The following is a 24,152-nucleotide window of genomic DNA, read 5'->3' on the forward strand; positions in this document are numbered from 1 at the left end:
ATCTGTTCATACTGGCCCTAGTCCAGCTCTACCATTGACCAACATCACAATCACTTCATCACACCACATTCACAACTAGGGCCTGACCGCTTTCTACATTCTGTCCCCAATATCAATGTCAACCTAAAAATTCAGGTAATGTCAGCTGACAAAATGCTATATATTGAAAAAATTAAACTTCAAACTTCAACATAAAGAGTAAACAAAAGTGATATAAGACCATGAGACAATTACAGTCCAAGAGATATGAGCAATTATCTCCATGCTAGAATTATGTGTTCAATATAAGCAACTTCAAAAAAAGAAGCACAAAAAAATTCAATTCAAATCAGTGCTTTATTGTAGGTATTCTGGCAATAACAGTAAGTAAGTGGAACCTTAATAACAGCTGGTTGATATATCAGCCAGGCCTTATGGTGGCACGTTCTGCCACACATACATGACGCATTACCAGCGTACATGCAAACACCATATCTGCCCAATTCATTTACAAACCTGCATTTTTATAGCATCCCCTACTCTTTTGACCATGTAAGTTCAATGAAGACTCCTTACAATTCATGTAGTTCATTACAATTATCAGCTGATTTGCTCTACACTCACTTCTAACCTCCTTAAATTCCACTAATTTTTCAAAGTTCCATAATTTTCTAAAAATGTAATCTTTACAATGGAATGCATAATTCCATTGTAAAGAACTAAAGTGCTTCAGAGTGCTTTGATGTGAAATGATCTGTTCAAAAAAGACTTACAGAGTCAGAGTCTTGCTCACTATGGTGGTGATAGGAACCACATGTCAGAAGAGTTTCATATCTCTAAAAGCTCTTTTCAAATTTAACATTATTTTACTACACATTTTAAAACTTAAAAACCATGAAGGTTCACTGTTTATTCTGGATAGCAAATAAAATGTATATATCTGTGTTGTAGACATTGGGAGCCCTGGTTCCTATCACCACCTAAATCTGAGTCTCTCAACAAATTTAAAATTTCACATCATACCACTGAATGACTTTTTACATCTCAGTGACCGTATTAGAAACATTCAAAAATGAGCAGAATTCCCCTTTAAATGCTTAACTAGGGTGTACTTCACATAAGTTGTTTCTTCCTATTTGTTAAATGTCCATTACATTCACATAATGTTCTCCTCTTTCTTTCTTTAGCTCTCTCTGTCTGTCTGTCTGGTACACCTTGTTCTTAGAAGCACTTAGACACAGATTTACATTTACAGCAGGAGACAAGTTTATATTATCTGTCTCCACCAGTATCCGTGCAAAAACCACTGACCTCTTAGCAATGACACTTCACTTCAACTGAATCCCAGCCCCAGAGCATGAATGTGATACACTGGACCCAGTCAGCCAAATGAGCTCATTCCCCCTTGCACAGTAGGCATGCACCATGCAAGACATGGATGTGGTCAGTATTAAGACTCACCTCTTCACTGCTTACAGGGCTCTGAACCTGCAGGAGAACACAGAGGGAACACAATGAACCTGTGAATCCCCAAAATACACACTGCAGTCACAAAGAGCATATTACACAGACTGTCCTAAAATGTTTATTTGTGAGATAAGCATAAACACCGATTATGGCTAGGCATCTCAGCACAATGAATAAATATAGCGCAAGCATCAATATTTGACCTTTAACCCTTCGATTTTGTAACATTTTGATCACTATCATGAATCCAAGCCAGGCTCAATTGACAACAGCCTAAACCATGCAAACAGTCAATATTCTGAGTCAGCAAACCAACTGAGGTCAGAGCAAAACTGTGGGCTATCATGTAGAAACAGGAACACAATGATTCATACCATGACCATAAAATGTCTTTCTCTCTCTCACTCTCTCTCCACTAATGATGAGAAAAAGGAGAGATTACTCACTCTGCGTGACCCTGTTTTACCATACACACACACATACACATTTGGGACACAATCATTCAGGATTCAGGACACGATCTGCCGCTGAACAGACACTGGACTCGGATGGTCAGGAACAGCCCTCTGGCATTTAGAGCACAGGGAGCACTCAGCCTACACTGACTGCTACAGCCAATCACAGGGGATGCAATAGGCAGCAACCATTCAGCAGCATGCCTTAACAAAGGCAAATAGCCATATAACTCACCTTTCAACAGAAAAAACTCTCCTTACTGCTCACTAGGATGGACTGAACACACATATAAGATATGTTAAAGGAAAATAATAAATATGTCCATCAACATTGTTGTTTTTTTTGTCTTCCACTCTTATGAAGACATACAGTGCAAGAATTTTAACAACCTTGCATTAAACTGCATGTATAGTTGATTTCCTACATAAAACAGTCAACGTTCTACAGTATAAAATTCAATTTGTCAGTTATCTGCCAATTTTAGTGCACATTTTTTATTTATTTGCAGAGATTCACACACAAGATTAAAAAATGCACAATTTTACAATATGTGCATAAGAATTTTCTCCTCTTTTAACCCCCAAGATGACTGAATAAGCATGACAATGTTATTCATTGCATCAAACAAAACATTAAAACTGTAGTCCAGGCAGACAACTGTGAACCAGAGAGCTGTATTCTGTACAATCTGATATACTGCCCCCTCCAGGCCATGCAATAAAATCCCCCCCTTCCCTCACTAAACTGTAACATCTTGTCACTCAGTGTCTTTGCACCAGCTCCCAATATTTAAAAAGCTGTAAAAATCATAAAACAAATATCTCCACCCTGTAATCGTTACTGAGTCAATCTACCTATACTTGAATATGCGAATATATGAGAGTAGAGATGGGCAATATGGCAAAAAATATAATATCATACTTCAAATACTTCCCAATTGCAATCAAAATTTCACATACTGTCTTGCACTAAATCCAACTGAACAAGACTATTAGTTCCACATTTATAATCAAACATGCAGTGTTTCAGTGTTCTTTAAGTAACAGTACAATGATAATAATAAATATAGTCATACTGCCCACCCTTGTTTGAGTGACACTAAGCACAGAATATTTTCATTTAAAATAGCTGTCATCTTCAGACAAACAGAGGTAATTAAAGGGGAATTCCACTGATTTTTCAAAAGTTCTGCATAGTTCAGTCATTGAACTGTAAACAAATTTATTCAGAGGGATTTGATGTGATGTTTTTAAATAATTTTTGTTCTGTCTTAAAACCCCCTGTATGCACCTGTGCACTATGAATGGATTAAAAACCTGTTTTACACCAAAACTGTATCTCCAGACTATTGTAAAGCAATGTCTCAAACATCAGGCAGCGTATTATTCAGCATTAATATGATAATTTTCTGTGAGACAGCTTTTAGAGGCAGTAAATTCATCAAATGTCTAGTTCCTATCACCACAATCCTGATTTGGCAGGTTTCTCTAAAAAGGACCAATTCACATTAAACCACTCTGAATGACTTTGTCTACACCCTAATGATTGAACTGTGCAGAATTTTGAAAAAAGGTGGAATTCCCCATCAAATGCAATCACTTGTCCCTAGTCTATACTTCCCATGCACAGTAAATAAAGACTTGGGTCTGACATGTTACACAGAGGTCTAAGCTAATCATCTGCTCATAGCCCTGGTGGCTGGACAAGACAAATAAGTGACATTTACCATGAACTCTTCATGCAATTGGCCGCTAAAGGCCTGTTGGCTCCTTCATTATTGGACCGAAACTCCTGAACAAGGGTGCACCTGCTCTTGGCTGCGGTGATAGGGGAGAAATCCAAATGGCTCCAACGGATCTCAAGCTGGCATTGGACGCGGCCTACCAACCATGTCTCTCCTTCACAACACACACGCTGCCTGGAATAAAATGGCTGCTCTTTCCTGTCATCTAAGCTTCTCATCAGGGATACAGAGGCAGTTCCTACAAGAGGCGATGGCCTTCACATAAGATGCAGATTGCAGAACTCGTGTCACCGCTGGCCTGTTTCAGGTAATCCAAGGTCTTTACAATCCAAAATACATTCTGGGCATTATTTGGAGATTTAACATGAAGCTAGGCTGTATCTGTGGTGGTTTACTGTGGTGTTGTTATTCAGTTTCAGCAATATTGTAGTAATATATTTGATAACATGCACTTTTGTATTTAGCATTTTAAGTCTACGTTGTATGCTTCACACCATTAACAGCTGGTTGCTTCAGGTCACCATAGAAATCTAATAAATGGTAAGTTTGCTTTCTGGCAATATGATTTTTGTCATGGAACAAAGTAAATGGATGAAAACAGTCAAATTAAAACAAGCTCTGCCAGGTTCATAAGACAATATGTTAACATTGAGCATCAGCATTGCGAGAGAATTAATTTTATCTTTATTAATGCAAACGTGACTATGATCTACTACTGCAATACCGTGGTGTAATTAGAAAATATCACGATAGTGTATTTTATCAACATCGCCCAGCCCTACGCTCATTTGCGGTCCAAGAGACTTGGGACTCATGTAAAACACCACCGCATGGATGGCGTGATGGAGCATCATCAAAAGAAACAGTTCTGTCTCTCTCCTCTAGAGAGGAAGGTGGACAGAGTCTCTTTCTGCTCGAATGGGTATTCCAAATCGTGAGAGGCTGTCTTGGGCTCTCATATATCAAGCCACTTGTTTCATGTAGGCGACTACATTACGTGACTGTAGTCTAATAAATTCTACTATGTAGAGGGCCAATAAACGGAGGGAGATGGGGGATGAAAGGCTCGAGTGAAACGCTGCTGTAATGGCGAAACACGAAGGAAAGAGACGCCGTTCCCACGCTTCTTACAGCCAATAGTAAAAGGAGCATAAATAATTGAAACACATTCTTTTGTTCGAGGTGGGGCAAGTGATGGCTTCCGCACGCCGCACCATTACTGAGGGAGCCAACGTCTCACTCCCAGCACAATTCCTTTTCTTTTCATCCCAGGAAAGCGAGTCGTTATGAGTTTGCTGTGTGGTATATTGTATAACACAGCTGAAGAAACGCACACGCTACACTGAGGCGACGCTACTAAGACACGAACATGCTCTTACCGGCGGAAGAAGAGGCTCCATTTGCGCTCCTTGGTCTTTAATGTCCATTCTTGTCGCCTCACAAGCTCAGTCCACTCTGCACTCGGCGCGTTTCGCTGTACTCGGTGAACGGAGGGATGCGTGTGATAACTGGGAGCTGGGAAATCTGGACATTTACATCGTCGACCGTTGAAGAGTCGTCGCACCCTCGCGCGTTTTCCGTGCCTCGCGCACCCCCGAGCCCCTTTCGCGTGGAATTCGTGTTCGCGTGACGCAGCGCGCAGCACGTGAGATAACAGAACGGTGAATAAAATAAAGGTGAAAAAAAGAAAGATAAATTAGACTTTGCGCATGGAAAGATGTAAACTGGGTACGTTTTGGCTCAACAGATGAAAAAAGTAATAAGAAGCCTTAAAGAAAAGGAAAAAACGAAAGAAAGAAAAAAAAGCGGAGGGGGCGTCGGGTTTAAATATTTTAAGACATCGACTAGGTCAGAACAGATGCCGAGCAGAGCAAATGCTAAAGTATTCTCTCCTATGCCGACCGCGCACACACGTCTATATTTATTATACTACGGGTTGGAGGACACAGCCGCTTTGAAGCCGCAGCTCACATCAGAGCTGCTGGCGCCATCCTGTGGTGACTGTAAGGACTTGCGCCCATCTCTGTCCCTGACCATAAAACAGACTTAAACAGACCACCAAAAAAGACTTAAAGGGGAACTCCATCCCATTTCCAAATTTTCTGCATAATTAAATGGTTAACATGTCAAAAAATGCTTTGTTCTAGAGAGACTTACCGAGAATTATTCACAGTGGTGGTGATAGGAACCAGATGTCTACCTCTAAAAGATATTACCTGAAGTGGTTATGAATACACCGCCGGACATCTCAGTCATTGATTCTCAGTAGTTTTGTGATAAAGTTTTGGTCTAAAAGGCATTTTAATCCATTCATTTTAATCTGTTCATGATGGACGTAAAAAAGTCCCCAAAGAAAAAGATTTTTTTTCAGGCTGTATTTCATTTTACCGTCATCAGTGGCACGTAAAATCTCAGAAGACGTGTCATTTTGGATAGTAAATGAAATGGCTATATTTGTATTGTGGACATCAGGACTCCTGCTTTCCGTCATTACCACAGAAAAGAAATTTGAGTTTATAAGTTTCTCTGCAGAAGAATCATTTCACCTAACCACCGTGTTTGTTTATACCTCAACCGCTGAATTATATATTCTCCCTTTAAAGGAGAATTCCAAAACTTTGGGACCAAAAAAGCTCTGCATAATTCGCTGGTTGATGAAGATCAGTCAGTGTGTCTTGATTGTTTAAATTGTTCACTGTAGAGAAACTTACTGTTTCAGATTTTCTTGACAGTGGTGATGGAAGCCATATCTGCAAAGCAAAATTTAGCCATTTTACTTACTGTCCAAATGACAGGTGAGCATAGACATCTCTTACATTTTATATTTAATGTAGATAATAGTAAAATGGTCTGACAAAATATTGGTTCGGTTTTTCTGTACAAACCCTGCATGAACCGTTCTGCTATAAATGTATTTTTATACAGATAAAATATGCTTAGGCACAAAACCTTCTCCAAACTGTCATAAAACAGTGTATCAGACATCATACAGTATGTTGGCTGCATTTCATGTATAACTTTCTGTGAGGGAGCTTTTAGTGCCATTAAACGCATCAGATTTAGCACTTCACATCAGCTCACACCAAATGACCTTGTTTACATCTAAACAATTGATTTATGCAGAATAAAAAAAAAGAGTGCACTCTGCTTTGAACCACTTAGTGAAAACCGATGATTGTAGGAATAGACAGCCGCAATAGATTTTGACTAGGCACTTCAACAGCATAAAGCTCAGCCCAGCGCTACCCCAACACACAACACAGTGAGGGGGTAATGTGGGAGCAAACAACCTCTGAAAGAGTAGTCACTTCTAACACATCAGTCACAACAAACTGACCTTTTCAACCAGGAGTGTTTTGGCTCTGAGAGCCACTTTGCATTGCCACACCACCTAAGCTCCTCATGGCCATGCAGAGCCTGTGGCGAACACCACACCACCCCGTCTTCTTAAGGATCAGCCTGCCTGGTGAGCCACACAGTCCAAACAAAGTCACTGGGGGATGTGGAATCCTGGCTTAGACAAGCGCCACAGGGCGCCCACTGACACAGCTATTATATACCAACTTTTTCCAGCTTGGTAAGCATATCCCACTTCTGACACCAATCTAGTGATAGAAGAAGATACAGTTAATGTTGCATATAGGCAGACAAATATTCGTTTAACATGCACTTCAACATACAAAAAGAAATGCTCAGCCCAGTGCTACCGCAACATGCAACACAGGGATGGAATAACACAGAAGGACACAACATCCAAGGAGGGTAGACAGAGGGTTAACACACTGTAACACACCCTCCTTTGTTACAATTACATCTAATTACCTGCAAACTAAACTACCCAGCAACAACAGCAGTCACAACAAACTGACCCTTTTACCCGGGAGTATGGTAAACTCTAAAAGCCACTTTGCATGGCCACACCCCCTAGGCTCCTAATGGCCAAGTGGAGCCAGTGATGGACATCACAATATGTTGAGAGCCTAAATTACCCTACCAGAAAATGTTACCAACATTAAAAGAACAAGTTAGAAATTCTGATAGCCTAAATCACCTTATGAGGGGTAAGCAGTAAGATTAAACTGTACAGTTGGCTTCAGTTAAGTCTGAACTAAGCTAGTATGTTACAGTAATCATGCTCGCATGCTCGAAACACCGCTCGATGGGTAAGAACACCCTGTGTTCAGGCAGTTCTGCTGTGGGACATCCATCCAGCCTGGTTTTGGTAAAACGAGACAGCATAAGCGGGAGCACCAATCTCAAAGAAAGACAGAGCTTATGGAAAGTGCATAAGTAAAAAGCTATGTTTTGAAAACAAGCATATAAGCTAAAATCCATCTAAATGTTATTTAAATCTGTGTAACTCCTACTCACCTGTGCTGTGGCTCCGGCTCATTCCGCTGAATATGGCTGTTTGTTCTTGTCACATGAGCTTCTGAAATATAGCCTAACTAGGAGTGTAAATGTAGCTAGAGCAGGACAATTTGCTTTTTTTATCTATCAAACCTAATACATTATTTGTGTAATTCAGCACAGCGCGTGATGGCCAAAAACAATATAACATTTTCAGTGTGTCATTCAAATGAAATTAGCGATCAGTAAAAAACAATTCAGTGAACTTTATAAGGTGTCTAGGCCTATATTTATTTTCTTTATTCTTGTAAGTGAAATCATAAAGAGTCTGGCACGTATTCATAATTTAGAAAATGACAGTTCATGTGTGATGAGAGACTGGCTCCTACAGAGCAGAGTTTAATGCTGAAGAGAGAAAACACATTGAACTTTACACAATTCAAAACTTGGAAAAAAGAAACAAATCTCCGAAAGGGTTGAGGTCATATCCTCTGTTCTCAGAAATGACTATGAAACTCCTCTCAGGCTGAGGTGTCATTTATTTTGCACAGCATGTTCTATTAAAAGAGTTGTTAAAAGGCACCCACACACTGTGCCTAAAACCAAACTAGAGGTTTTTCTTTCCTTTTTGTTTATGACTCAGTTGCATTATTTTGTAAGATTTACATTTTACACAAGGATATTGCACATTGTATTTTTTCCATTTATTCAAAACCTATATGATCCATGTTGAGTAATTACCCCTCTAAACCTAACAACTGGTTGTGCCATCCTTGGCGGTAACAACTCCAATCCAATAACTTAGGTTGAGTCTTTTACATCACTGTACAGGAATTTTGTCCAACTCTTCATTGCAGTATTGTTGTAATTTGGCTACATTGGAGGGTTTTAAGCAAACATCCCATTTAAGGTCTTGCCACAATATCTCAAAGGGATTCAAGTCAGGACTTTGATTTGGCCACTTCAAAACCTTAACTCAGATCATTGTCCTGCTGCATAATCAACCACAGCAAGCTTTAGGTCACAAACTGATAGGCGAGTATTCACCTTCCAGATTTTCTGATAGAGAACAGAATTTGTGGATCCATCAATTATGACAGGTCATCCAGGTCCTGCAGAAGCATAGATGCCCAAGACCATCACATTTCCAGTAACTTGTTTGACTGTTGATATGACGTTCTTATGGTGGAATGCAGTGTTAACTTTATACCAGATGTTACGGGACCTATGTCCTCCAAAAAGTTCCTCCTTTGACTCATCAGTCCACAGAATATTATCCCAAAAGTCTTGGGGGCACCTAGATGTTTTTGGCGATTGCAAGACAAGCCTTTGTGTTGTTTTTGGTCAGCCGTGGTTAGCGCTTTGCAAATCTCCCATGGATGCCATTTTTGTCCAGTGTCTTTCTTACTGTGGAATCCTGTACATTAACCTTAACTGAGGGAGGCCTGCAGTTATATAGATGTTTGCCTGGGTTCTCTTGCAACCCCCTGGATGACTCAGCCACGCCCTCTCCAAGTTTTCTCCATTTGTGGATGTCTTTCACTATAGTTCACAGGAGTCCCAGCGCCCTAGCAATGGCTTTGTAACCAATTCCAGACCGGTAGATTTAACTTACTTTCTTTCGTATCTGACCTATTCAGGGTGTTTCCTGCCTTCCGCCCGATGACCGCTGGGATAAGCTCCAGCACCCCCACCCCTGAGGGAGAAGTGGCTTAGAAAATACTTGTGTTTCATATCTGTATTTGAACTCCTAGCCTCCTTCACATTGCCAGACTGGTTCTATTTAAGAGATGTTTTAATTCAACAGGTCTGACAGTGATTACGTCTGGGTACTGCTAGTGAAATTGAGCCCAAAAGTCAATTGAATTTGGTTAACTTGATTTAGGAGCTATGAGGGAATTTCTTTTTCACACAAGGCCAGGTAGGGTTGAACAGCATTGCTCCTTCAATTAATACTCATCATTCAAAAACGGCATTTTCTGTTCATTTGGGTTTAAATGTTTAACGTTAACTTACCACTTAAAAATTAACAGTCATTTAAACAAGAGCACTAAAATGTTTGCATGCGACTATTTATCACTGTCAACTGCAAATGTATGTTTTTGTTGGAAATTGAAGAGAAGTCTCTCTCATGGAGAGTCTTTGCCCATGCTCTTCATGAAAAGATACACAAGGATAAAGGAAAGGGAACAAGTTACAAATGTCTTCTGTCTTTAATAATGCTATGAAATCAGTGTTTAGAGACAAGGCACCGTTAGCATTCACATTACAGCAGAGCAGAGAGCTTGCCATGTTGAAAAATAGGGCCTGAAAATTTACTTGTCCAAAGAAAAATCAATGCAGAATTATGGGCTTCTTGTGATGCTGGGGAGAAAGAGGCTTACTATTGTTTTAGTTTTTCACATGGACCTTTTTAAAATCAAACAAAAAGTTATGTTTATGGTTTTAATACAAATGTGACGCATCAACAAAGTTGAGAAACGCTCAATTTGTTAAATCGCTCTCTCCCATTGCTTTGTGCTGCTGCTTCTGCTTCCACAATCTGTGAACTTCTGTGGCCTGTCACCACAGAAATCAATGTACAAAACATAAATCACTTTGCTCTCCTGTAGCGTAAATGCAGAGCGAGGCTATTACGTTATGAAACATGACTTCATATTCATGATTGGATTGGAAAAGGTTACATTAAACGATGCAGCCTCCCTGTATTCCTGTACATGAACACAGATATAAAAATTTGGTTTTATATAGGTTTATTTGTTAAAAAGACAAAACAGACGTTGAATATGAACAATGATGCACAGCAAAAGATATTACTGGAAGACAACAGTATCTAACATAGCAGCGAGGCACTGCACAATATTGGATGTCATCAAGACATCAACGTGCTCTTCCAAATGCCTTTTGGGATCCTGCAGATGGAGAGAGAAACAGAAAATGAGCAATCTTTACAGATAAAAATGCTGTAATCAAAGTGGTATCCTGAGAAGTGCTCCTGACCTGTTTTCCAACATTCTTAATAGCCAGCTGTTCAGGAGTCATTTTGTCTTCTTCTTCTACAGCCTAAGACAGGATGGAAAAACAACAAAGAAATGTATAAAAAGGACAACTAATACCTACAGTAGGCCAAAGAGACATTAATGATCACATCATGGGTACTACATAAGTCCACGTCGATGCTCTCCAACAAAACAGAATTCTCACCTAAATTGTAGCAATAAATATTGTTTATAAGTTATCAAAAGAAATACCCAAATACAAAAAACAGATCCTGTATTTGGTGTGAGTTTTAATGTGCTGTATATAATAGAGTTCTGAATTTGTGCCAAACTATTGTGGTCCCACAGGACTAATGTTCAGTGTAGGGTGGGAGAAGGACTGCCAAAACTTGTAGAGAAATCCCAAATTAAGTCAAATTTATAATGAATGAATGGCCTGTAAAATGTTAATCACTTAATAATAAGCATATCATTGCTGTCAGAATAAAACCTTTGTACTTTAACTTGTCATGAAAGTTAATGGAACAGATTTTATCCAAGCCATTTGGACCATTTCTATGGGTCAATTTATCATCAAATTTTTATACAATGTGACATATACAAAGGGAACACTCAAATAACACATCCTAGATCTGAATGAATGAAATATTCTCATTGAATACTTTGTTCTGTACAAAGTTGAATGTGCTGACAACAAAATCACACAAAAATCAATGGAAATCAAATTTATTAACCAATGGAGGCCTGGATTTGGAGTCGCACACAAAATTAAAGTGGAAAAACACTACAGGCTGATCCAACTTTGATGTAATATCCTTAAAACAAATCAAAATGAGGCTCAGTATTGTGTGTGGCCTCCACGTGCCTGTATGACTTCCCTACAACGCCTGGGCATGCTCCTGATGAGGTGGCGGATGGTCTCCTGAGGGATCTCCTCCCAGACCTGGACTAAAGCATCCGCCAACTCCTGGACAGTCTGTGCAACATGGCGTTGGTGGATGGAGCGAGACATGGTGTCCCAGATGTGCTCAATCGGATTCAGGTCTGGGGAACGGGCGGGCCAGTCCATAGCTCCAATGCCTTCATCTTGAAGGAACTGCTGACACACTCCAGCCACATGAGGTCTAGCATTGTCCTGCATTAGGAGGAACCCAGGGCCAACCGCACCATCATATGGTCTCACAAGGGGTCTGAGGATCTCATCTCGGTACCTAATGGCAGGCAGGCTACCTCTGGCGAGCACATGGAGGGCTGTGCGGCCCTCCAAAGAAATGCCACCCCACACCATTACTGACCCACTCCCAAACCGGTCATGCTGAAGTATGTTGCAGGCAGCAGATCTCTCTCCACGGCATCTCCAGACTCTGTCACGTCTGTCGCATGTGCTCGGTGTGAACCTGCTTTCATCTGTGAAGATCACAGGGCGCCAGTGGCGAATTTGCCAATCCTGGTGTTCTCTGGCAAATGCCAAGCGTCCTGCACGGTGTTGGGCTGTGAGCACAACCCCCATCTGTGGACGTTAGGCCCTCATACCATCCTCATGGAGTCGGTTTCTAACCGTTTGTGCAGACACATGCACATTTGTGGCCTGCTGGAGGTCATTTTGCAGGGCTCTGGCAGTGCTCCTCCTGTTCCTCCTTGCACAAAGGCGGAGGTAGCGGTCCTGCTGCTGGGTTGTTGCCCTCTTACGGCCTCCTCCACGTCTCCTGGTGTACTGGCCTGTCTCCTGGTAGCGCCTCAAGCCTCTGGACACTACGCTGACAGACACAGCAAACCTTCTTGCCACAGCTCGCATTGATGTGTCATCCTGGATGAGCTGCACTACCTGAGCCACTTGTGTGGGTTGTAGAGTCCGTCTCATGCTACCACAAGTGTGAAAGTACCACCAACATTCAAAAGTGACCAAAACATCAGCCAGAAAGCAGAAAGGCACTGAGAAGTGGTCTATATTCCCCACCTGCAGAACCACTCCTTTATTGAGTGTGTCTTTCTAATTGCCAATAATTTCCACCTGTTGTCTATTCCATTTGCACAACAGCAGTGAAATTGATTGTCAATCAGTGTTGCTTTTTAAGTGGACAGTTTGATTTCACAGAAGTTTGATTTACTTTGAGTTATATTGTGTTGTTCAAGTGTTCCCTTTATTTATATACATCACTCACTCACTCACACACACACACACACACACACACACACACACACAATATTAAAGCTGACGTAAGGCAAATTGGACCTATGGCAGTCATTTTCAATTGTGAACAACACAGATGGAAACAGCTCACAAGGCAATTCAATGCTGTGTATAAAAGAAGTAAAACTAGAGACATGAAACACTGGAGTTTTGGATAATAGATCAATGTGCACACAATAAGATTTTGGCCAATTTTGTCCGACCAGGTAAGAACAAAGGTGTCACAGGTTGTAGATGTATTAGCTCTACTCCAGCTTAATTCTAGAGGGTTCGCCTTCTAGAACACTTTAAAATCCATCAGGACAGATCATTGCCAAGACTCTGTTTCCTCTCATATTGCTTACCTTGTTGTAGTTCTTGGCCAGCTCCAGCATCTCCTTTACGATGGTCTCATTAAGCTTACAATGATCGCTGTAGTCCTGCAGAGTCAGACCCTCCATCCAACTCTTCTTATGAAGGTTCAACAGCATCTAAAGACATATAACTCATGAAACAAGATGCCACTGAAGTGTCTTAAATTTCATCAAGACTACAAAAAAATATTCAAATGCCTTTATGAGTCTATATTTTATTTGGCGTATATGTCTAAAGTCACAACCTTTTGTTCGAGTTCATTCTTCCTGTAGTTGATGGTAATGGAGTAGTAATGTCTGTTCAGTCCGTGAATCAGGGCCTAAAAGAAAACGTAGGAAAACAAAAGCCATTACAAAATATGCTTACATCTGAAAAGCTGCAAGACACTTTTGTTTACATACAAAGCACAATCATCAACATCAACATTAATATTAATATTTTTATATATAGTGCATTCTCAGAGTTCATCTAAATAATACACACAAAATAAAGACAAATGTGAGCATTCATTATAATAACAATTGAAGAAGACATTATAAACACTATAATAACAAATGGAAGAGATTCATTCAAAAATGTACACAAATAAATTAACAAATGTGTCCCTAAAAATAAAACTTAATGAAATAACAAAAGACTTAAAAGACTAAAGCCTTCAAATTGTCTCATCCTTCAGGGAGCTGATACCACAAGCAAGAAGGCCATGCATTGCCCTATAAGCAAGAACAAGTACGTTGAAAGTTCTCATGTGAGCCACAGTAACAAGTGCACATCTTGAAGTATGGGTGTGATATGGTGCCTTAAGTACACAGGTAGATGTAAATAGCCACAAAACTACATTTTGCCGTAGTTGCAATTTATTTAAAGTGTGGAATGGAGGCTCTATACATAGAGCACTCAGTAATTCAGATGCAAAGAGATAATTGCATATATAAGGCTCTGCATCTAAAAATGTGAGATTGAATGAGATATGGCCCTATTGCTCTTTTTAATTTGGACACATTTTTCGTCTTTTGATGAAAATCTTAGCCTATTTTAGTTATGTCATCTTGATTAGCTTTAGCCTAATTTTACTTTGACTAAAATGTCAACAAAAAAACTATTTTTGTTAAAATTGTGTAGTTGTGTGTAAAGATTTTGTCTTTTTGAATCTGTTGAAGTCTGGAAATATTAGAGGTGATCCCAAGTAAGCTAATCTTATCTACATTATTGGCTTATCTATGAAATATAATGTTTTATAAATATCTGCATGTTCTTGCTGAAGTTGACTTTCCATACTGGTTGTGTGGTTGGTGTAGTGTAGTGGGTAACACCTTATCTAAATTGTAAGTCGCTCTGGATAAGAGCGTCAGCCAAATGCCATAAATGTTAATGTGTTCACCCCATTTTTCTGTCTGCTGTACCAGCTATTATGAAATAAAACTTTAAATAAACTTTAAAATTAAATCTGCATTGTGCCACTGCCAAATGGAGCTTTTTTGTCTAGCATGAATGAATGATGACATTTCAGAATATTTTCATTCTGCCATGTCATCATCAAAACATTAAAATAAAAATTACATCATTTTATCATGAGCAGGTTTTCATCTCATTGTTGCTGACAATGAAATTAAAATCCTAATTAAACATGTATTTTCATCAACAATTTCACGAAATTGATGAACACAGAGACTATTAATTCTGTTAGACGTGAATCAACCTTTTAACCTGCAAAGACAGAGTAACCCTAACAGTATCAACAGGCAGGGTAAAACAGCGAGCTATAAAAGACCTGGGTCCAAATAGGATTACTCCCGCTTCATCAGAGTCTAAAGAAACTACTATGCATTTATGATTTAACATCCTGCAAACAGTGCTTGAGTGTATTCAAAGTAGATGGAATATCAGGCTTTGTCCAAATGTGTGAGCTCTTACCTGAATTGAAGGCTTGTTGAGGTGACCCAAGTTAGAAGTGGTCTGCCGTGGTTCATGTCCCAAGACCATCATGTTAGCATTGATCAGTCTGAAGGCATCAATCACAACCTAAAACAAAAAAGGCACAATCAGGAATATTCAATACATCGTTTTATAAAATATACCCTATAAAGTAACCCTATTCAACAATTTTCCATTTCAATATTTGTCCAGGATTTAAATAAACGCATATTGTTAAATGGTTATTAGGATCACCATGACTTCTCCACCAGGTAATGGTCTCTTTCTAGCTGTTGAGAGGAAAAATTTCAACTGCAGTACTTAAATGTGGCCTGATCTAATCCAGAACATCAAATAGAATAGCATAGCAGTCTGTCAGTCTCTGGGAACAAAGCAGAGGACTTGGAGGACTGAAACTGAGAGGGTAAGCTTAGGGACCATTGCTAAAGGTCTGCGCTGTCACATCAGGTATGCGAGAACAGCTCAACTGAGCATGTACACACTTTCTCTCTCACACACACATACACACTTGGGTCAAACTTGACACTATCAAATAAAAGTACAGCGACACAGAGATATCTAATCATAAATGGAGTGTCTTCATTTAGAGAGAAAAAAAACTGACAGCTGAGTGCAACACACAAAGCTCTGAGAGAAGAGCTAAAAAAGCAACCGAAGGAAGGACTGAAGTGTAGTGATAGATAGGAAAAAACGATAGGGAGAGAAACAGACACATTTTGAAGAACCAAAAAAAAGCAGAGGAGAAAAAAAATAGTGAGTGACTACAGCCAGGCAACATCCATGATATATAAACATTATTGTGATGCCAGGAGAGCAGAAAACATCTGTTAGAGAGACAATTTAAAGCTGGCTTATTTAAGTCTGGGAATTTGGAGACCCCCTCTGGTGGAAATAACTGCGCAAAATGTGTGGAGAAACATTTGTTAAATCAGTTGTGCTGTGGATCCTCACCAAGTGGACAAATGTTTTGATTGCAAGTGTGTTCAAGGATGTAAGTGAATTATATACTTATCTTTAGTCAGAATATCTTAAAATCAGTATAATATTGTCTTTGTATTTGAGAATTTCAACCAGCCCTAGAGCCGGACCTTTTACTTGAATCTGTGCATATGATGTTAATATCAGATCATGTATGACGTGGTCCAAAATATTCCTGCCAAATCTAACCCAACCCACTCTTTTTGGCTTCACTGCAGCGGTCACCTGGTCCTGTAGATCTACTGTCCAGTGGACTGTAGTTTTAACCTGCAGCTCATAAACCTTTTCAGAGGTCTATGATTTGGTGAATCAAATGCATTAGTGCAGGTTTTGAAGGGGGCAGCTTGTTAGACACATGCTGGATCTAAAATCCTCTTGACTCATTAATGCGACTTGTTTCAATTTTAAGAGGAAATCTGACAAAGCACAGCTTACGTTTTACCTAAGCAGTTTACCAAATACCAATTTGTGTTTACAATGAATAAATTGTTTCTCAACAGGCAAAAGATCTCCATCTTGGTCTGCCTATTTTTTCTGTAATTAAAAATAACATGCACATCTGTAAATATACTGTAGCCTCTTCTCGCTTCACACACACAGAATAGAAAATGAGATGGAATTAATGCAAAAAGTAAAAACATCCTGCAACCAGAAAATCTCTCTCATGCACTTACACAAACAACAACGTGAAGCAGCAAATGAAGAAAAAACTTTAAAAGTAAGGCAGTAAGACAGAGCTGCAGGACAGAAGAGAGCAGAGGAAAACAATGAAACAGGCAGAGAGCAGGACAGGACACATGATTACAAGAAGTAGACGTTACTTAAAACAGCCAATGTAAATGTGCGGGCGTTAGTGAGACAACACTGATGGATCAAAACAAAAAAGCATATAAAATTGTAAATTAAACACCACCTCACCCTCCCGGTTATAAAGAATTACTTTTAGTTTAAACTAGACACTCTCACTGTAGAAACCATTGTGGTACTGCTGCAGGAGATGTAGTGACTTATGTATTAATAGTTAAATCCATGCATGGTTGGTGTTACCTTTCCCTTGACGCTCTGAATGGGGTCGACCACCACTGCAACAGCTCTTTCAGACAAAGCCTCAAAGCTCTGCTGTGTGTTGATGTCCACACCAGACAACCAACAGCCAAAACCAGGATGACTGTGATACCAGCCTACGACCATCTCTGGCCTGCCACAAATAAACAGAATTTATAACTCTAAAACACTGTACAGCGCTACTGAGAAACTGCCATTAGTAGTACGTAAATTAACATGAGTTTACTATTTACTATTTACATAAAATGTTTCTTTTGGTCACCGCACTCTTACCTTCCAGTCTGCTTCAACATGTCCAACATTTTTGCTTGAAAAACGGGATCCACAGCCTCTACACTCACACCCTGTCAAAACAACATGTTACCAGGCAAGAAACTTTATACAGCAATATTTCTCATTAAATCACAACCACCTTAAACTCACTATGTAGACAGTGACAAATGGAACATTTCCAAAAGTGTGACAGAACTTTATAGTCTTCCTAAGCAATAGAACAAGAGGATGTGTAATCATGGATAACCAACATGATGGTCAGAGACACAAGCCGAAGGAGAGTAAGTCAAATATCTATTGAATGTCCAATATAAAACCAAACTTATGGTGCCATCATGGATCACTGGAACAACATTAAATTAAATTAACTTCAGCAATTTCCAGATTAAACTGAATCATGATTTGTTCCAACCCATGTGTAAAGCTTTTGATAGCCCATTTGAATTTACTTAACTGTATTCAATAATAATAAGAACTGAGTCAGTATCTGGCTTATTCAAGTTTGTTTAGTTGTTTGGCTGTGACAGTTGTCAATCAAAAAACTTATTCTTCTTTAGAATCTGATTTAGAATCAGTTGGTGCTCAGAAAAATAATACAGTTGTTGTGTGAAAAAATGTGCTGTCATTACAAATAACAAAGTGGCTAAAATGCTTCTCAACCAATCATATTGTGCCATTATAACTAACTGCTGTATAAATGGAGTTTCTCAACAACAAGTGTGTGTTTGCAGGGGGGGTATAAACGGCTTGTAGGAACTCACCGTGCCAGACTGTGGCATGGCAAACACATCAATCACACGCACAGTGTAATCATCCACAAACTCGCCCAACATCAGACCCATAACCTCCATAGGCACACCTGCACGCCCATGCTTCAACATCTGCACAGAAACAGCCATTTAAGATACAAGGCAAAAGGAAGAACTGCACATATCTGATTTCATATCTAAAAATACTGTTGTTTCATATATGAGAATTTTACTGTGTAAGAAGTTGTTTCAACAGATTAAAAAAAATGCATTCTTCTGCATGGGAAAGGATAGATAAATAAAAAAGTATGTGTACACGTGCATATAATCACCTTAAGCAGGGCTAGTGATGAGATGTACACCTGTTCGGCTGTGTCCACAGCAGGGGCATCTGTGGGGGGACCCTGCAACAAACACACAACACCCAAGGAGACAGATTAAGACAATCAGTCCCTTAAATAAATAATAAAAAACTTCTGGACTTCTGCCTCACAAACACGTACATGCCAGCAAAGACAGGGGCATGGGGTAAAGTAGGGCTAAACAAATATCTCAGGTAGAACAAAATACTAAGGAAGCACTATAAAAGTGAATCAAGCTACAACTCAAATCAAATAAAAACAGTACTAGGCTAACCAGCTAATTTGCCTAAAGACTAAAGTGGGGCTCCTGAATTGTGCGATCTAGGCATTGACAAGTTTGACCCCTTCATGTAAACAGGCGATGCCACAGGCATCTACGGCCGGCAATGCCTCAGCCTCATGCTCTCTGAGTGAGTAAGATGACCCACCACAACTCTGTGCATTGCTAGACAACGCAGGCGCCTATTAGCTAACGTAACAGAATTGCCAATTAGCATTGTCCTCCTAGCAAATAGGGCTGTTCAATGACGCCACGTCAGCACATGCTATCCTTCACCCATCTAAAAAGAATGTGACCCAGGCTGTGGGGTTCAGGGACGCTACTCTCCACTCTCTATGGTGAACATGCCATAAAGATTCACAGAGATGGGTGGGGGCAACGTTTTCAGTATGTTGTGAAGGTATAGTGGGGACATTTAAACATAAAACACAGAAGGTGCAGCCAATATTTTTTCACAATGAATGAATCAGATGAAAATATACCCTCTGCATAGTTTTGTAACTGCAACTTCATGACATTTCATAAAATTCTGAAACAGCAGCGACAGGCCACCACTGCAAAATATATATTACCAAATATAAAATATCACAGTCTAAAATCAAATGGAGCATGTCAACTATAAGCCTCATTACTGTTACTGTGCAGCTCCTTGAGGTAACAGTCCTTTAAACATAATCCAAAGCCAGTAAACTAGACCAACATGAAGCTGAAACATGAGAATCAGTCAATCTGAGAAACAGCCAACGTATTAAGCGTGTGAAAATCAGCTCTGTGGTATGCTGCACAGAAACAAACTAGCAAACATGTCATCACATGACATGTGACATAAGCTCCAGCATTAATGCAATATTATTACCTGCCCGAGTCCAGGCATCCCACCTCCAAGCCTCAGCAGCCGGTCCATTTTGTCTCTCTAAACAAAAACACCCCTATGAACAAAAGAACAGACAGTGGAATAATATCAGATCAAGGCAATAAATCTTATATATCACTGCAATTTTTTTGCTGCATTTATGGAAACAAAGTTAATCAACTGCAACATATTTGCAGGCAGTTTTGAGAGAAATAAATAAAGCCAACATAAAAATATAAAAACTTAACAAACAGAAAGGGTCCTTTCTGGAAATTTGTCAATAATGTTGTGCAATGTCACCTTTGGCATAAGTTAAGGGGAAAATAAATAAATAAATAGCCCAGCAGTTATAACAGGTTTGAAAGACAATCTTTCCACACACCAGTACTCATGAAAAGTAAGCTCCTGAATTTTACTGACGCAACACTAAATATCATGTAACGTGATATATCTGCTATATTTACAAATCTGAATTTTGTTTACATTGTCCAACAGTATATGAAAGTTAATTTAAATTTACCCGGGTATATTACAGTATAGTTACCTCGTCCCAGACGGTCTGAGACATGGGCTGCGTCCAAAACCACATATTACACATTACACTATAGAATGGACTTCTATTGGCGGTGTACTATTTATGACACACTACTGAGTGTGGTAGTACTCGGCTTTGGACGCAGCCACACTCTTGACAAGAGCACTGCCGTTAACTGACGTTTTAGCTACCTACAACATACAGCTAATGATGTAGCTAACGTTAATGACTACGTGACTCAGTTTAAATTGTTCGCCAGCAAGCCAAGTTATATCACACGAATACAACAAGGTTTCAGTGACCAAAGTAGAAAGCACGCCATAGCTAACTAGTCTGATATCGGCAGAAACTGCATTATCACGCTTCGGTCCATAAGCAGAAAAGGACAGCAAGCTGGCGAACGCTGTCAGTGCCTCAGGTAGCAATATGCTAAACTCACCAGTAAAATGTTCAAACACAGCGGAACAACAAGCTGCCTCTTGATTTTGTTTTAAACCACAAAGCCTCAGCTGCTCCTTTGTGTGAGTCTGTAACTCTCCGACTAGTTGAAATCATTTACTTCCCCAACTAGCCCAGCTAGTTAACGTAGCTAGCTCGCCCCACACAGCAAATGTTATGCTCGCTAGCGGGCTAATTCAGCGGCGGCTGTACTGGCGAAAGTTTAAAAAACGGCATAAGACTCGATCTTTTTCAGTCTATATTGAAGTTAATTCGTGACATATAGAACACTACATTACACATGATATTAGCTGGAAATGTACCTGTACACTGTGGATAAAGCCTCCTCAGAGTTTCTGCTTAGCCTCTGTGGCTCTACAATGAATCAGCCCGAATTACCACAGAGAAGCGGACGACGGTGATGTCGCTCAAGCTTCAGACCTATTTCAAAATATTAGTATTCATTTTCAAAATAAAAGTCTTAAGCAGAGCCAATGTAAACTGAGGCGGCATAAACAGATAAAAAATGCTAATGCAGACAGCCAAAGAGAATTCGTCTGTATGTGAAATTACACTTTGCAGATTTGAATGTGCAGATTTCGGACACAAGTAATACATTTTAAAATGCCTACTGACTAAAGGATGCACCCTTATTCTATGCAGGTGCTCACTGTAATTTAAGTATTTTTTTTAATCCCACAAACGGGGAAATTCCACATCTGCATTTAACCCATCCGTGAAGTGAAACACCACATACACGTAAATATATATACATACACACACACACACACACACACACACACACACTAGGGGGCAGTGAGCACGGAGCGATGGGCAGCCCTATGCACAGTGCACGGGGAGCGACTGGGGGTTAGGTGTCTAAGTTAGGTTAGGTGTCCTGTTAAGAAGTGAAGAATTTCATGCCAAAATGCAGTATATCAATTAAAAAAAATAACAGCTGTTGTTTAACTCGCTTGGTCAAAAAACTAATTGCTTGTTTAAAACTAATCTTGCTTGTTTAAAGCCTGTGTAATTTTTTGTTAAATACACGTGATTTTTTTCCTGGTGTTGAAACATAACTTGTACTTGATGGCCATTTTGCCTGGAAATTAAACAAATGAAGGATGCTCTGTTTCTTTTTTACAATATTGTATGGTTATTACCATTATAATTATATCATTCGAAAATGCCAGCTACTGTTTACATTTTATGATCACTGAACCAATAAAAACAAAAGAAATGGTCCATAATTATTAACAGAAAAATAATGTCGGGAAAACAAATCTGGCAGAACAGTTGTATTTATTTTTCATAACTGAATAGCAAATGAACATATATGTAACAGAAAAAACACAGAAGCCTCAACAACAACTGACATTAAAAAAAAAAACACTTTGCAGGGATATTTTTTTTCCACACCTACAAAGTTCAGTCATAGAACTTGGTTGCATTTTTTTCTTCTTACCATCCAAATAATCCCAAACACATTCAGTGATATTGAGATCTGGTTTCTGGCGTGGTCAGGCTCTTGTTCTGAGAGCACCAGCAGCTTCTTTGCTCAATTTCTTTCACTCAGTATTGGCTTCTTGACAGCTACACATCCTTTCAGACTCATGGTGTTGAGTTGTGTTCTCATAGTGGAAGGTTGGACAGAAATACCTTTGGATTTTTTCAGATCTAAAGCAAAAATGGAGCTTGATTTTTTTTCCCAAAGAAACCTCTACCAGGTCTTGTACAGATATTAGGAGTCCTATTTCTGGATAACTTTCAACAATTATTTAACTCAGTTTTTGGAACCCCCTGTTTTTTCACTTATTTCTCTATGCATAATCAATGAAATATAGGGTGGTCTCTGAGTTTTGCACAGAAATGTAAAGATTGCTTTCATTAGAAATAGATAGTCTCAAGGTAGGTTAGAGGATACAGAGGAAGGTCCTCTATTTTTAAATCTCTCTTAGAGATCAGGCCTTTATTTTTATAGATTTATTGATTTTTGCAGGATTTTTCTCAGTAAGGTTCTGTGCAGGTGCATTTTTTGGTTCATCAAAGTACACACAATGTAAGTGTTCCCACAAAGATACAACAGTGGTTTTAAGGTCCAATTGTGAACTTTAAATAGGTATTCTTTTAGGTGAAAAGTACGTCTTTTCATAACCCAACGTTTAAAAATAAAACAGTAAAATAAACAGGAGATGAGAAGGGGTGTGTGGAGTCCGTACAACTTAGAAAACATCATTTCAATAGATCTTAGTACAACTATGTCCCCCGACTAAAGGTACTGATATGTACCCTTGAGGGTACCACCCTAGTGATAAGAGGGGTACTGCCCCAGTGACCGTTTTTTCTGAGACTGTATAACGCACAGTGAACAGTTAACCACTAGATGGCACACATACACCAAACACAATTGAGCAAGGCAATTCCAGAAAATCCTCCATGATCCGAGCTGGAAAATCTGGATGCTTTCGTTATGACTATTTTAAGCTTGTTAGTCTGCTCATAAGCAACACATGGCCTTGCTTACTGTTTCAATGACTTTATGGACTATGTCAAAGGAAAAAAGAGAGGTATCAATTATATGGGACAACCATTGGATCCAATTTTATCTTGAGAGGATGTGAGAGGATGTGAGGTAATGACACACAGCCTTTCAGAATAGTTCAGAGGTGGGGTTTATGGTTGCTAAGTCCCTTATTCTGGTCATTATCCCCTGTAGGATTCCGGAGACTCTGAATGGTCAGCCATGACCCTGGGCCAAGGTGACCTCCTGCCCCAATAAAAAGGAAATATGGTTTCTAAGCCCACCAAGGTCTTAGAGCATGTTTCCTCTTCACACACTGTTGTATAAATGAGAAACAAATCGCTTTCATTCTAAGTCAAGCATTTTACTAGATTTTTATTGTTATTTTTTCTGGAGTAACACAAAAAGAATACAAATATAACACTAGATATCTTATACAAATCGTATAAAACTGCCCTATAATGTAAGTCACAGCACAGGCTGGTGTCTGGACAGAGATTAGGCACAGCCATGGACTTTGTTTTCCTTTCAGTCTAAATTCCTGTATCCTGTATTGCCCAAGAATAGGCTTCATCCTTGTCCAAGAAAATGCCCTTATGAGTCCAAAAGGTTCTAGACACCTA

The 24,152-nt window shown here is 39.4% G+C and overlaps 2 protein-coding genes across 4 annotated transcripts in view; both read right to left on the minus strand.

Moving 5' to 3' along the window:
- The window catches only part of slc4a10a (solute carrier family 4 member 10a), a 51,315-nt gene extending 45,766 nt beyond the window's left edge, over positions 1-5,549 (minus strand). The window contains exons 1-2 of one of the 3 annotated variants that reach the window (XM_017685245.2): positions 5,026-5,549; positions 1,441-1,467 (exon numbers count right to left, since the gene is read on the minus strand). In XM_017685245.2, the coding sequence (XP_017540734.2) occupies positions 1,441-1,467; positions 5,026-5,073 (75 nt within the window). In that variant the 5' untranslated portion in view covers positions 5,074-5,549. The remainder of the gene's footprint in view (positions 1-1,440; positions 1,468-5,025) is intronic. The other 2 variants (XM_017685244.2, XM_017685247.2) reach the window with 2 other exon arrangements.
- A 5,183-nt stretch (positions 5,550-10,732) lies between these two features.
- psmd14 (proteasome 26S subunit, non-ATPase 14) lies at positions 10,733-21,431 on the minus strand. Its single transcript, XM_017685255.2, has 11 exons — positions 21,332-21,431; positions 20,039-20,111; positions 18,873-18,944; positions 18,553-18,672; positions 17,792-17,862; positions 17,501-17,651; positions 15,455-15,562; positions 13,785-13,859; positions 13,531-13,656; positions 10,997-11,059; positions 10,733-10,908 (listed from the first exon to the last, which is right to left on the minus strand). The coding sequence occupies exons 2-11, from the start codon at positions 20,084-20,086 to the stop codon at positions 10,810-10,812; spliced, it is 933 nt and encodes a 310-aa protein (XP_017540744.1). The 5' UTR covers positions 20,087-20,111; positions 21,332-21,431; the 3' UTR covers positions 10,733-10,809.
- Between the last annotated feature and the right edge of the window lie 2,721 nt (positions 21,432-24,152).

The sequence above is a fragment of the Pygocentrus nattereri genome, chromosome 15, assembly GCF_015220715.1.
Source record: "Pygocentrus nattereri isolate fPygNat1 chromosome 15, fPygNat1.pri, whole genome shotgun sequence".
In the NCBI taxonomy this organism is placed as follows: Eukaryota; Metazoa; Chordata; class Actinopteri; order Characiformes; family Serrasalmidae; genus Pygocentrus; species Pygocentrus nattereri.